At 48.0% G+C, this 12516-nt stretch overlaps 3 protein-coding genes across 5 annotated transcripts; 1 reads left to right on the top strand and 2 right to left on the bottom strand.

Annotated features, from left to right (window-relative positions):
• Positions 1-275: 275 nt before the first annotated feature.
• Positions 276-4674, top strand: LOC105558798 (cullin-2). Of its 2 annotated transcripts, none has more exons than XM_012006711.1 (8): positions 276-372; positions 1420-1609; positions 1680-2181; positions 2288-2467; positions 2550-2768; positions 2853-3023; positions 3110-4045; positions 4132-4674. In XM_012006711.1, the coding sequence occupies exons 2-8, from the start codon at positions 1491-1493 to the stop codon at positions 4261-4263; spliced, it is 2259 nt and encodes a 752-aa protein (XP_011862101.1). In that variant the 5' UTR covers positions 276-372; positions 1420-1490; the 3' UTR covers positions 4264-4674. The 2 variants fall into 2 exon arrangements, with proteins under 2 accessions (XP_011862101.1, XP_011862099.1); XM_012006709.1 differs by lacking the exon at positions 276-372 and adding an exon at positions 1080-1298.
• A 3453-nt stretch (positions 4675-8127) lies between these two features.
• Positions 8128-10325, bottom strand: LOC105558796 (homeobox protein ARX-like). Of its 2 annotated transcripts, none has more exons than XM_012006706.1 (3): positions 9594-10325; positions 9011-9213; positions 8128-8911 (listed from the first exon to the last, which is right to left on the bottom strand). In XM_012006706.1, the coding sequence occupies exons 1-3, from the start codon at positions 9811-9813 to the stop codon at positions 8582-8584; spliced, it is 753 nt and encodes a 250-aa protein (XP_011862096.1). In that variant the 5' UTR covers positions 9814-10325; the 3' UTR covers positions 8128-8581. The 2 variants fall into 2 exon arrangements, with proteins under 2 accessions (XP_011862096.1, XP_011862097.1); XM_012006707.1 differs by having other exon boundaries at positions 9044-9213.
• An 84-nt stretch (positions 10326-10409) lies between these two features.
• Positions 10410-11982, bottom strand: LOC105558797 (retinal rod rhodopsin-sensitive cGMP 3',5'-cyclic phosphodiesterase subunit delta). The gene is made up of 4 exons (XM_012006708.1): positions 11837-11982; positions 11367-11429; positions 11027-11284; positions 10410-10950 (listed from the first exon to the last, which is right to left on the bottom strand). Exons 1-4 carry the CDS (start codon positions 11875-11877, stop codon positions 10869-10871), a joined length of 444 nt encoding a protein of 147 aa, XP_011862098.1. The 5' UTR covers positions 11878-11982; the 3' UTR covers positions 10410-10868.
• Positions 11983-12516: the final 534 nt, after the last annotated feature.

Raw genomic sequence — 12516 nt, 5'->3', positions numbered from 1 at the left:
GATCAAATTTGTCGATAAAATCGAACATATTTAGTCCGGACTCGCACCAAAAGATCAAATTTGTCGATAAAATCGGATATATTTAGTCCAGACTCGCATCTGTCAATTACTCCGCGGTCAAACTGTGCCTGAGCCGCGCGATCTACGCGCACCGCATCGTCGATGGTGCGCGCGGCGACGTCGGACGTGCGGGGCTACACACACGTGCGCGATAATTCCGTGTGACGGCGATACGACGATACGGCGATACGGCGAATGAGGGGCCGCGCAGCGCGCGCTCGCGCACACGCGCACGCGAGGAGCATGGCCGCGGCTGGCCGCGGCCCGCGGATATGTTATTGAGGTTTCAACGCGTCAACGGCCACCGCGGGAGTAAGCACAGTGCGAGCCCCGAGTGCGAGCGTGGAACGGCGACGCGGGGAAGCGGCGGAGGCAGCGGGCGACGCGGACGGGGAGGCAGTAGCGCGCGAGGACGTGCGGAAGAGAAACGGGAGCAGCTGACGCGGGCGAGGGGCTACGGAAAATGCGCTTGGCGTGCGCTCGCCATGCGTCGTTCCGCCGCGGCAGCAGCGAGTGACTCGCGTCCCCGCCCCAAAAATAAACGCCCCGGTACGTCCCGCCGTTCCGTCACCGTCGCCGTCGACGCCGCCGTCGTCGAGGGGAGGGTCCGCGCGCGGTCTCGGCGCTGGCGCGGCGCTCTTCCCGCGCCTCGTCTCGTTTTGGTTAGGCCGGATCGCGGGCGCACGGGACACACGCGGTCCATCTGGACCCGCCGAGCCAGTCAGCTGTGTGGTGCCTGTCCCCCTCCCCGCCCCGCGTCGGGTACACGCGCGCGTAGCGCAAGACGTAGGCGCCAGGTCGCTCCCCCCGGGTTCCTCCGCGTCCCGTGCGGCGAAGAGACGGGATCGTCCCCCTTTCGCTCGAATCGATATTTCGCAACGCGTGCACAACACGCACGCTGCCCGAGTCGCGGCCACGCGCCATTGGCCACCCGAGGTTTTCGTCCGCGCCCGAGGTCGGTCCGAGGCGAGGAGTTGAAAGACTCCCGCGCGCGCGTGTGTCACCTTGGGAGGGGGGAGGGGAGGGGGAGATTTTAGAGCGACCGTGGGACGCGCGTGCATGTGCACGCCCGCCCGCGCGCGCGAGACGTGGTGTATCGTACTTTTAACGTTATTTTTAAACCGACCATGCACAAAACGCACGAACAAAGCCGTGTAAACGCAGTCTCCCTCCGTGCTCCGTGGGATCGCGGTACTCGGGACGACGCGGCCGCCGGGGATGGCGTGTTGCCCTTATCCGTACGTCCGGCGACCGACCCGTCGCCTCCCGCACAAGTCGGACTCGTGGCCGCGCTCGAGCGGGCAACGGTATAGGTCACGTATGTAAATAAACCGCATGAGTGACTCTGCTGTTTTGCAGGTTTGTAGTACACAGTGAGCGCCGTCGCGATCGGGTTATCGAGTAGCCTTGCCGATCGGAAGGCAGGAAGGATGTCACTAAAACCCAAGAGAGTGGACTTCAATCAGACGTGGCACGTACTGCAAGAGACCATCAAGGGAGTGATAACTCTGGCGAATATCCCGCGCGCTATATGGAACGACAGATTCAGGTAGGAGAAATTTTTGTTTAGCTCGACGCCGATGTCGGGGAGGCGTGCATTTACGTGGGTACACTTGCAGCGACGTTTACTCCCTGTGCGTCGCGTATCCCGAGCCGCTGGCCGACCGCTTGTACGACGAGACAAAGAGGTTCTTGGTCAACCATGTAGACCACCTGCTGGTGCAGGTGAATTCGTACACGGACAAGTGGGAGCTGCTGCCGGCGTACTATCGCGCCTGGACCGAGTACTCGCAGGGTATTTACTACTTGCACAGCTTGTACTTATACCTCAATCAGCAACACATCAAGAAGCAGAAGCTGTCCGAGGCGGAGCTCATCTATGGCACGAGTTTGCACAACCGGGAGGAGGAGTGCCAGGAGCAGATGGAGATCGGGGAGCTGGGTCTTGACATCTGGAAGAAAAAGATGATAATACCACTCAAGGAGAGGCTCGTCTCTCTCCTGCTTATGTGCATTGACGCCGACAGAGACTCGAAAATGCTCGCACCGACCGAAGTTATCTGCGGTGTCATAGAGAGCTTCGTACGGGTAGAGGAGCACAAGATGAAGGGGAAATTAAACGTAATGAGTTACATAACAAATCTGTGTGACTTTTATAAGAACAAACACATGGGCTTTCAAAGCCCCCTTTCCCGAACTCTTTATTGGATCGAATCTTATCTTGCAGTTGTACCAAGAAATTTTCGAGGAGCCGTTTCTAGAGGCTAGCGGAGAATTTTACACGTCGGAGGCGTCGTCGCTGCTGCAGCAGTCTGATGTCACGCGTTATATAGAGAAGGTTACGTGGAGACTCGCCCAAGAGGAAGCGCGCGCTTACAAGTTCCTTCACAAGAGCTCTATTGCAAAAGTGCGCTGTCGTTTCCCCGTGTATGTTTTTCGAAACAGTCTTGAGAATCGATGGATGTGCATCGGCCAACGTTTTGTTGCAGGTCAGAGCCTGTTGTGAGGACAAAATGGTAGCTGCCCACGTGGATTTGCTGCACTCGGAGGCAGAGATGATGATAAAGAATGAAAGCCGGCGAGATTTAGCTCTTCTTTATCCATTATTGAGGTCCTTGCCGGGAGGTTTAGATCCGCTTGTGCAACATCTCACTCGTCACATTACACTACAGGGTTTACAAGCGATCGGACCTTTGCAAGGAGAAAATGTGAGTCTAACGGCATGCCCGAAGGTATTGGCGAGTACGCAGATTTATTCAATTTCACAGAAAGGTGTAAACTTCTAATTTCAGGTATACATGCAGTTTGTGGAAAATATGTTAAGTGTACATTCAAAATATTCCGAAATGATTAAGGAAGTGTTCAGCTCGGATCAAAGTTTCGTAGGTGCTCTCGACAAAGCTTGCTCCGCAATCGTAAATTACAGGCCTGCTCCGAAGCAGCCCGTCCGAGCGCCAGAACTGGTAAATTGTTCAGAAGCGATATTTTCAACTTAGGACACGGTTTCTAATTGATATAAGGTACGGTACAGTATGAATCTTCCATTTAGCTAGCGAAATATTGCGACACTTTGCTGAAGAAGTCTCCCAGGGCCGCCTCCGAAAGCGAGATCGAGGACAGGCTGAAACGCTCCATAACCGTGTTCAAGTACGTGGACGACAAGGATGTGTTCCAAAAGTTCTATTCGCGTATGTTGGCCAAGAGACTGATACATCAGCAGTCGCAGTCGATGGACGCCGAGGAGATGATGATCGACGATCTGAAACGGGCGTGTGGTTACGAGTTTACGAACAAGCTTCATCGCATGTTTACGGACATGTCCGTCTCTGCGGATCTCAACGCGAAGTTCACGGCGACCTTGCGGGAGGGCGACGGTGAGATTCAGTTGGGCACCGGTTTCGCGGTCAAAGTGTTACAGGCCGGCGCGTGGCCGCTCGGTCTGCCACCATCGCCCGGCCCGTTCCACGTTCCGCAGCAACTGGAGAAATCCATCCAGGCGTTCGAGGCGTTCTATCACATGCAGTTCAGCGGCCGGAAGCTCACGTGGCTGCACCATTTGAGTCAGGGCGAGCTCAAGTTCAATTACCTGAAGAAACCGTATTTGGTTACTGTGCAAACGTACCAAATGGCGTTGCTGTTGCTCTTCGAGCATTGCGACGCGATACCGTGTAAGGAGGCGGCCGCCTCGTTGCGACTATCGCACGACCAGCTGGTGAAACACGCCGCTAGCCTGGTGGACTGTAAGATCCTCAACAGGTCTAACGACGGCGAACTCGAGGAGGATACCATTCTCACGCTCAATTTTAGTTACTCCAACAAGAGAACCAAATTTCGTGTGACGGGCGTGTTGCAGCGCGACGTGCCGCAGGACGCGGAGGCCACGCACCGCAGCGTAGACGAGGACAGGAAGATGTTCTTGCAGGCGGCCATAGTTCGTATCATGAAGAGCCGCAAAGTACTGAGACATAATCAACTCATACAGGAGGTGAATTGGCAGCTTCAGAGAGTTCAATACTAGCCGCGCAATAGCTGCCTTGCGTAACGGCGTTTAATGTGGTTCTATTGTTTCAGGTACTGAGTCAATCGAAGGTTACTTTCGCGCCTTCTATTGGGATGATAAAGAAGTGCATTGAAACTCTGATAGATAAACAGTATATCGAACGTACGGCGAATAGCGCGGACGAGTACTCCTACATTGCGTAACCTTTTAACGTCTGTTACTAATTTATTTCACTCGAGATGCGTCCCAAGTGGCATTCTGCTGAGCTCTGATCAGGCAAATTTATTCGATTAATTAGTTTCGACAACTTCGAGGATAATAAGGGTGCATTCGGGGAGCTCACTGTCAGCACTATTCAGCGCTGTAAGCGTCATTCTATCCTTGTTGTCCATTGTGCGTCAAAGAAATAGTTCCGAGAGTGTATATTCAGTCGTGTAAAAACAGAACACCAGTAAAAGAAAAAGAAATGAACTCGCAAGTGACGTTTGAGAGATTGGGAAGAGCATCTTAGACCGCTTGTTCGCTCCTAGGATCAACCAATTAATAAATAATTTACTGACTTGTAACATATGCACACTGAATAAAGTTGACGTTACTATTTTATATTGGAGTAACACGTCTTGCAAAGAGTAATTTTACACATAACATTGGGGACTTGAATAAGTTCGCGCTGTTTTTTTTTTTTCGTGAAAATGAATGCTTTATTTAAAACAATTAGTAAAGAACATGTCATTCAAGGTATTGTCCATCGTTAGCCACTACTTTTTTCCATCGTTCTAGCAGCGTATGAATTCCACATCGGAAAAACGACACGTCTTTCGAGGCTATTCAAGAATTGACCCATTTTTTGGCATCTTCATAAGAATGGAAGTGCTGCTCAGCCAGTCCACGAGTCATCGATCGGAACAAGTGGTAATCGGAAGGCGCAATGTCTGGCGAATACGGCGGGTGGGGTAGGACTTCCCATTTGAGCGTTTCCAAGTAGGTTTTGACCGGTTTTGCAACGGTGTGGCCGAGCGTTGTCATGCCGCAAGATCACTTTGTCGTGTTTCTCCTCGAAATTACAGCCGCTCTTCCTTCAATGCTCGGCTCAAACGCATCAGTTGCAGTCGGTAACGATCTCCCGTGACGGTTTCGTTGGGTTTGAGCAGCTCGTAATACACTACACCCAGCTGATCCCACCAAATACAGAGCATGAGCTTGGAACCACGGATATTCGGCTTTGCCGTCGATGTTGATGCACGACCGGGCTTACCCCACGATTTTTTACGCTCGGGATTATCGAGTGTGTCCCACTTTTCATCGCCAGTCACGATACGATGCAAAAAAACCTTTCCTTTTCTGCCGTTGGAGCAGCTGTTCACACGTGAAAAAAATCGCCGTTCGACGACTCTCTGCTTCAGTTCGTACGGCACCCAATTTCCTTGCCCTCGAATCATTCCTAATGCTTTGAAACGTTTGGAAACTGTTGTGTGATCGACTCCTAATGATTCTGCAAGTTCAGCTTGCGTCCGACATGGGTCTTCATCGAATGATGCCTCCAATTCTTTGTCTTCAAACTTTTTCGGTACGTCAGAGTGTTCTTTGTCTTCAACATCAAAATCATTATTTTTGAAGCGTCTAAAACAATCTGCATGTTTTCCGACAGAGCATAGTCGCCGTAAGTCTCCACAAGAATTCTATCTGCTTCAGCTGCAGATTTTTTTGAAAAAAAGTAGTGCAGTAAAATTCCCCGCAAATACTCTTTTCTTTGACACAAAATTCGACATGTTTAACGCTACGAAAAAATATTGTTGTTTACACTTCGGTGAAATGACAGTATACTGTCATTTCGTGCCCAATGGTGGAGCTTCACGATGAAATTGGCTGTAGTATTGCCCGATGCAAGAAGGCTAAGGGTAACATCATCTGTCGGGAGATAGCGAGAACTTGCTCAAGTCCCCAATACAAATTCGTTACGTTTCCTTGAATAGAATTTACTTATCTGTGAAACAGAACAATCCATATATACATCTTTTACAAAATGTATACAATCACCTTTAATTAATTCGAGAATGTGATCGCGATATAACTTGTTATCGACGAACGACGGGTCGTTAACATTTAATAAGGTCATATATGAAAAGGCTCATTTGGAAAAAGAACAATATTAAATGTATATTTAAGGCAGTGTGAGCCGTTACCTGATAGACGGTAATAAATCAATAATATACGATCCTTGTAGATAAGTATATTATATAAAAGATTAAAACGATATGAACGTGTGTTTCGGTTATCGCATGTGACCCTCTTCAGCAAAATAATAAATAAGACAAGTGAAAAACATAATAGCTAACGACGCGTTATACAAGGTGAAGGTCCATTTTGCGCTGTCATTACAAGTCTATACAGGGTGTCCCAATTTAATGTCCCACCCCAAATAACTTTTTATTTTTAACTGCAGAAAAAAACATTTCAGACAAAAGTTATTCGGTTCGAAGGGGGACACAAGATGGTACCATTAGTTTGACCTTGACGTGTTGCATGAAGGTCACGTAAAGGTCACCTTCAATTTTTTTAATGAAACCCCCTATTGTTTATTATACAGTCTTATTCTATTAATCAATATGAACAACTTTTATCTGAAACATTTTTTTATTTGCCTAATACTTTTTGAGAAATTCAAGAGAAAATTTATAACTTCAATATTTAGTTTACGATATCTCGATAACTGTTTGCCGGAGGGAGAAGTAGTACAGGACTTTTTTACTTGATTTGGTCTCAGGAATATGCTGTTGCAATAGTGCTCCAATTATTGAAAATTGTTGTGTATGTAAATTTGGTGTATGTTACAATATTGAAACACTTTTACAGCAGCGTGTTCCTGAAGCCAAATCAAGTAAAAAAGTCCTGTACTACTTTTCCCTCCAACAGACAGTTATCGAGATATCATAAGCTAAATATTGAAAAAGTTGTCAATTTTCTCTTGAATATCTCGCAAAGTATTAGGCAAATCGAAAAATGCTTCAGGCAAAAATTATTTATATTAATTAGTAGAATAAGATAGTATAATGAACAATAGGGGGTTCCATTTAAAAAATTGAAGGTGACCTTTACGTGACCTTCGTGCAACTCGTCAAGGTCAAACTAATGGCATCATCTTGTGTCCCCCTTCGAACCGAATAACTTTTGTCTGAAATGTTTTTTTCTGCAGTTAAAAATAAAAAAGTTATTTGGGGTGGGACATTAAATTGGGACACCCTGTATAATGTAAAATAGTATAAAAGTTATAAAAGACTTATCATGTCGGTGTGTTAATAGTTACGCATTTGGAATGGTCAGTGACATGGTCCATCATCGTGTCTTCCAATCGTTGAGTGTGTATTGTCAGATACTTATCAGATAAGGTATCGGAGGGATATCTGTTAGATGGTTTTAAGTAAATTAATATTAAGAATAAATAGATGAGGAAACGGCATGTCAAATAATATATAAAATAATATAAATAGTTGGAAGATTAATAAGAAAAATAATATAAATATAAATTAATAGTAAAAACAAGTAAAAAAACAGAAGGAAATATAAGATTCTTACGATCGGAAGAAACCATGGAAGTATGTCAAAGCTTAATACCTTTGTACACAACAGTTCGACCAGTTAATCGGCTTTGACATACTTCCATGGTTTCATCCGATCGTAATCTTATAATATTTCCTTCCTTCTGTCTTTTACTTGTTTTTACTATTAATTTATATTATTTTTTTTCTTATTAATCTTTTAACTATTTATATTATTTAATATATTATTTGACATACCGTTTCCTCATCTATTTATTCTTAATATTAATTTACTTAAAACCATCTAACAGATATCCCTCCGATACCTTATCTGATAAGTATCTGACAATACACACTCAACGATTGGAAGACACGATGATGGACCATGTCACTGACCATTCCAAATGCGTAACTTTTAACACACCGGCATGATAAGTCTTTTATAACTTTTTTACTATTTTACATTATATAGACTTGTAATGACAGCGCAAAATAGACCTTCACCTTGTATAACGCGTCGTTAGCCATTATGTTTTTCACTTGTCTTATTTATTATTTTGCTGAAGAGGGTCACATGCGATGACCGAAACGTTCATTGTTTTAATCTTTTATATAATATACTTATCTACAAGGATTCTCGTATATTATTGATTTATTACCGTCTATCAGGTAACGGCTCACACTGCTTTAAATATACATTTAATATCATTTAATAAGGCCTCGCACAGTCGTTCTCTAAATAATATTGCATCCTCGTGCAACGTTAAAATCCTAATTTCGTCGTGGAAATTTCATTCGACATGTTCGACAAAGCAGCAGCAAATGCTCTACGCGCAGCGCACATGTATTCTCCAGTTAAAATTATATTGCAAGTTATCTTAATTGCTATACTCGGTAAATCTCAGTGACTTCTCAGAAAGTATGGAATGTTATCCATATTACAAATAATATATGTTATGCTATATATATATTTTTTTAAATATTATTAGGAACGTGGAGGCTTTAATTGTAGCAACTCGGGATCGAGCAGTGGATTATTGTCAGCTTCCGCCTCCGTTGGTTTGTTCATGTTGTTGACGATGAGGGACGATGCGCTGTCGGTGTTGTTGTAAGGAGAGAAACCTGCCCACTCCATGCCGAGGTATATAGGGCTGCACGGTGACTCCAGTAACAGGTGATCCGAGTGTTGCGACTGGTGTTGCTGCTGCATATCCTGGCAGTCCGACGGCGGCAGGTGCGACGAGGTCATGTGAGTTGCGATCTTACACTGCTTCTCCTGCTTGCGCCACTTCGCTCTGCGATTTTGGAACCACACCTGCTCGCGCAAGGAAAATTCGTAATGTCACCAGTATCTTCGAGTCCAGATACCCAGCGTGCGTACACAATACTGTTAGGGAAAATATGCGGAAATTACTTGTACTCTAGCTTCTGTCAATTGGATACGAACTGCGAGTTCCTCCCGAAAGAACACGTCGGGGTAATGGGTCTTCTGGAAGGCGCGCTCCAACTCCTCCAGCTGGAAATTGGAAAATGTGGTGCGGTACCTACGCTGCTTCCTTTTGCCGATGACGCAGGACGGTCTCTCCTCGCCCTCGGGGCTGGCCGAGAAATCATACGCTACGAGAAGACACAGTTTAATCGTCGCGACGACACGACGTTCCGGCGGGATCGTCTCGACGCCACGGTACAAGAACGCCGGAGGGAGATTCGCATAAGTGTCGGGGCGGCGCGAGAATCCGATCACGAGGCGATTCCGTGACGGATTTTACGCCGCGGTGCTCCGCGGGCTCGGACGGCAGCGGCAAACGCTTCATAACTGTTAAACTGATTACCGCTAACTCTATTTAAGAAAAAGGGTTGACTGCGGATCCACTTAATGCACTTAGCAATAACTTAATTGAGCGACACTCTACCCCAACTTGGGACACCGACGGCGGAGCCGTCGGAGGCGGTTAATTAAATCAGGCCCGGGTTGGCACGCGGCGTCGTGCACTTACTGAATTTCCCAGGGAAGCAGACGGAGGTGGATTGCGCGCCGCCGATCAGGCCGGTCAGGGCGCTCGACTGCAGATCGTCAGCCTGGCCGACGTCGTCGGGGACGCTCGTCGACGACGCCACGAGCGCGCCGGCGGACACCAGCGGGTCGCGCGGCGCGCCGACCAGAAATAGCTGCCTGCCGCCCTCGTTACCGCTTTCGTCCTCCTCGTTCAGGTCCATCCCGCGAGGACTCCCGGTTCTCCGCCGAGGGAAGCCGACTGGTCGGGTATAATTGAATTAATCGCGCGCGAAGCGAGCGACGTGACGTTGAAGTTCGGAGGGCCGACAGGAAGTCCGTTCGCATTCGAGCTAACTGCGCGCCGACTCCTCGACGCTTCCTCGTCCTCCGTTTTCTTCGCTCGCTTTTTTTTGCCTTTCCTTTCCTTACACACTTGTTCAACGCGTGCAGGCAGAGTAGGGGACAGAGTATACTCAAAGTGAACTCCCTCAAGGGGTGTGGTGAAGCCTAAAAAATGTGTTGCTTGTACACCGCTAATCAATAGCGCACGGCTGTTATAGCACGACCGTGCGATGAAGAAAGCTGTGGATCCCTCGTCGATCTCACTTCGCGACGAATCACTTGGCGGATTCGCAGTTTTACGACAGCGGGCAATCCTTTGCACCCTCGGCTGTTCGCTAAGCGGCAAGACTTAAACGTCTTCGCGCGTCCCGAGGACACGTTGAACGCCGCGTTTAATTAACTTGGCATTTTCTCTGGCGACAACTTCAGGAATATACTATAAAAGTAATATTACAAAAGTAAAATAACGCACGTAGAGTGTAAGATTTTTTTTTTAACTTTATTGCTCGCGGTGTCGTGTATTACAATATGTACAAAACTTATTGCGTTTATTCGTACTTAACAAATAACAAATAAATTACGTGCTTCAGCGGTGCAGGTCGCATCCCTCGTGTCCTCAAGAGTGAAAAACATATTCTCCAGGTACATTAGGCCCCGTTTAAAAAATGCTATTGCTCGACGAAACTTTGATATAAATTTTGTATCGGTCTGTTTGCGTAACTGTCTTTCTCTCTCTCTCTAAACGTGTAGATTTCCACAAAATTACGAGTTTGTATCGCTAACGTATGCGTAAAAAGTATCCGATAAAAGGCCGAAAGCCGACCGGCTCGTACGAGATTTTTCACACGTGCGTCGTTCTACTCTCACGTAGTCTGTCAATGCTGGGCTTGGTCCCACGTTGTGCACGATTGTTAGGACCATTCGGTAAATCGCCTTAGACGTAGAAGAGACGGACTCGGCTGGTAGACACCAAGAGATCGTCGTCGAAGAACTTGGTTTCTATCACGACGTTGCCGCTGTTCGCAAAGGGAAGCAATTAATCGAGATCGAACGGGGGGAAAAAACAGCAAGGACGTGCCCCTCCCCACTTACTTGAGCACGTTCGCCGGCATCATCTGACTCTCCGGCGCCGCCTGGATCAAGCTCTGCCACGTGTTGGTGCTATTCGGAATGACGAATCCGAACTCGAAGAACCACTCCTCCAGGCAGCGTCCCTTGAACAGCACCTTCTGCTCCAGGCGAAACCTCTCCATCGGCTCCGCCGAGCTGAAGTTGATCTCCCTCGACACCGCGCGGCATCGCAGGATCTTCTTCGGCACGCGCGCCTCGTGCTCCACCTCGGGCACTGATCTGTAATCGGACGGGGAAGCTCAAGAATTCTGCCGCTGTCTTTCGACGAGCCGCCCGGAGGAAAAATTCGACCGCTACTCACAAGTCCTCGTTGCCCTGCCAGAGAATCTTGCCGCTGTCGGCGTCGCGCAGATTCATCCAATTACTGAATTAGCGTAATTAAGGAGACCAATCCGTTTGCACGGGGTTCGAGTCGGCGAGCAGACATTCTAGAGGTCTGTCGCAGACCCGTACCGTTATTTTTCTTCCAACGCTTAAAGCAAGGTAGACAATTAGGAGCGAGCAGGAGGGCAAAAGGGTACAAGAAGCTCGGTCACAAGGAAAAAGCACGCGGGAGCCGTTTGAAGGTGCGTTCCGTTTCGCGCATGTCGCGCATAATTTATCTCTATTCAACATCGGGGAAAGTAACGAGGATGAACGATGCATTACGCGCATCGTGCGTGAAACGGGACGCACTCTGGGTTCGACGTCTCGCCTCTAACCTATAAAGTTCCGTCAGGCGACCGCGGAGCGCGCGATCGCGCCTAAATTAATTGTCAGATCAAAGGATACACCTGAAAGCCCTTGAGGATGTCCTCGCCGCGTGACGGCATGCTTAGGCGCAGAAACGAATTGACGCGATTATGCAAAGCACGGATTATCGATCCCCCATGCCTCCGAGTCACTTTGAATTGTAAACACTGGCGTGCCGCTGACGACGCGCAGCGTCCGCGCGGGAGGAGATCGCGACAGCAGGTGGCGCGCGAGTCGGACCCACACACCCGCGCACAGAGATTCACCCCCGCGCGATTCTCGAGCGCGATTGGCCGCGCTCGTTCGCCACTCGAGTCCTCTACCAACCGCGATTTTTCACGCGCGGCCTTGACCGTCGGCGAGCCCCACGGCCCCCACCGCCACGGTGAACTTCGAGTAGTTTGTCTGACCAGGGGGTACGTGCACACGTAACAAAGGGAAGAAGAAATAATGCGTTTACATCCTGAACAGATCACATTTTGATTTCGGTAAGAAAATTCGCCTTCACTTTTGGGTGAAGCGACGGATTCGACAGCGAGACTGGTAGGCGATTGTTGACAACTGTTTGGTACATACATTCCATCCCATACGGCACCAAACCTTTCAGAAACATTGCAACGTTGTAAATTGCAATGTACTTAATATTGCAGAGACGATTCAGAGACATTCAATTGTAATATTTCGCCGACAATGTTTCAGCAACCTTGTAGAAATATTAT

This window comes from Vollenhovia emeryi, unplaced genomic scaffold, assembly GCF_000949405.1.
Source record: "Vollenhovia emeryi isolate VEMERY1.0 unplaced genomic scaffold, V.emery_V1.0 DF939310.1, whole genome shotgun sequence".
Lineage (NCBI taxonomy): Eukaryota > Metazoa > Arthropoda > Insecta > Hymenoptera > Formicidae > Vollenhovia > Vollenhovia emeryi.
The sequence above is the reverse complement of the archived record's forward strand: the minus strand, read 5'-3'. Positions and strand labels throughout refer to the sequence as shown.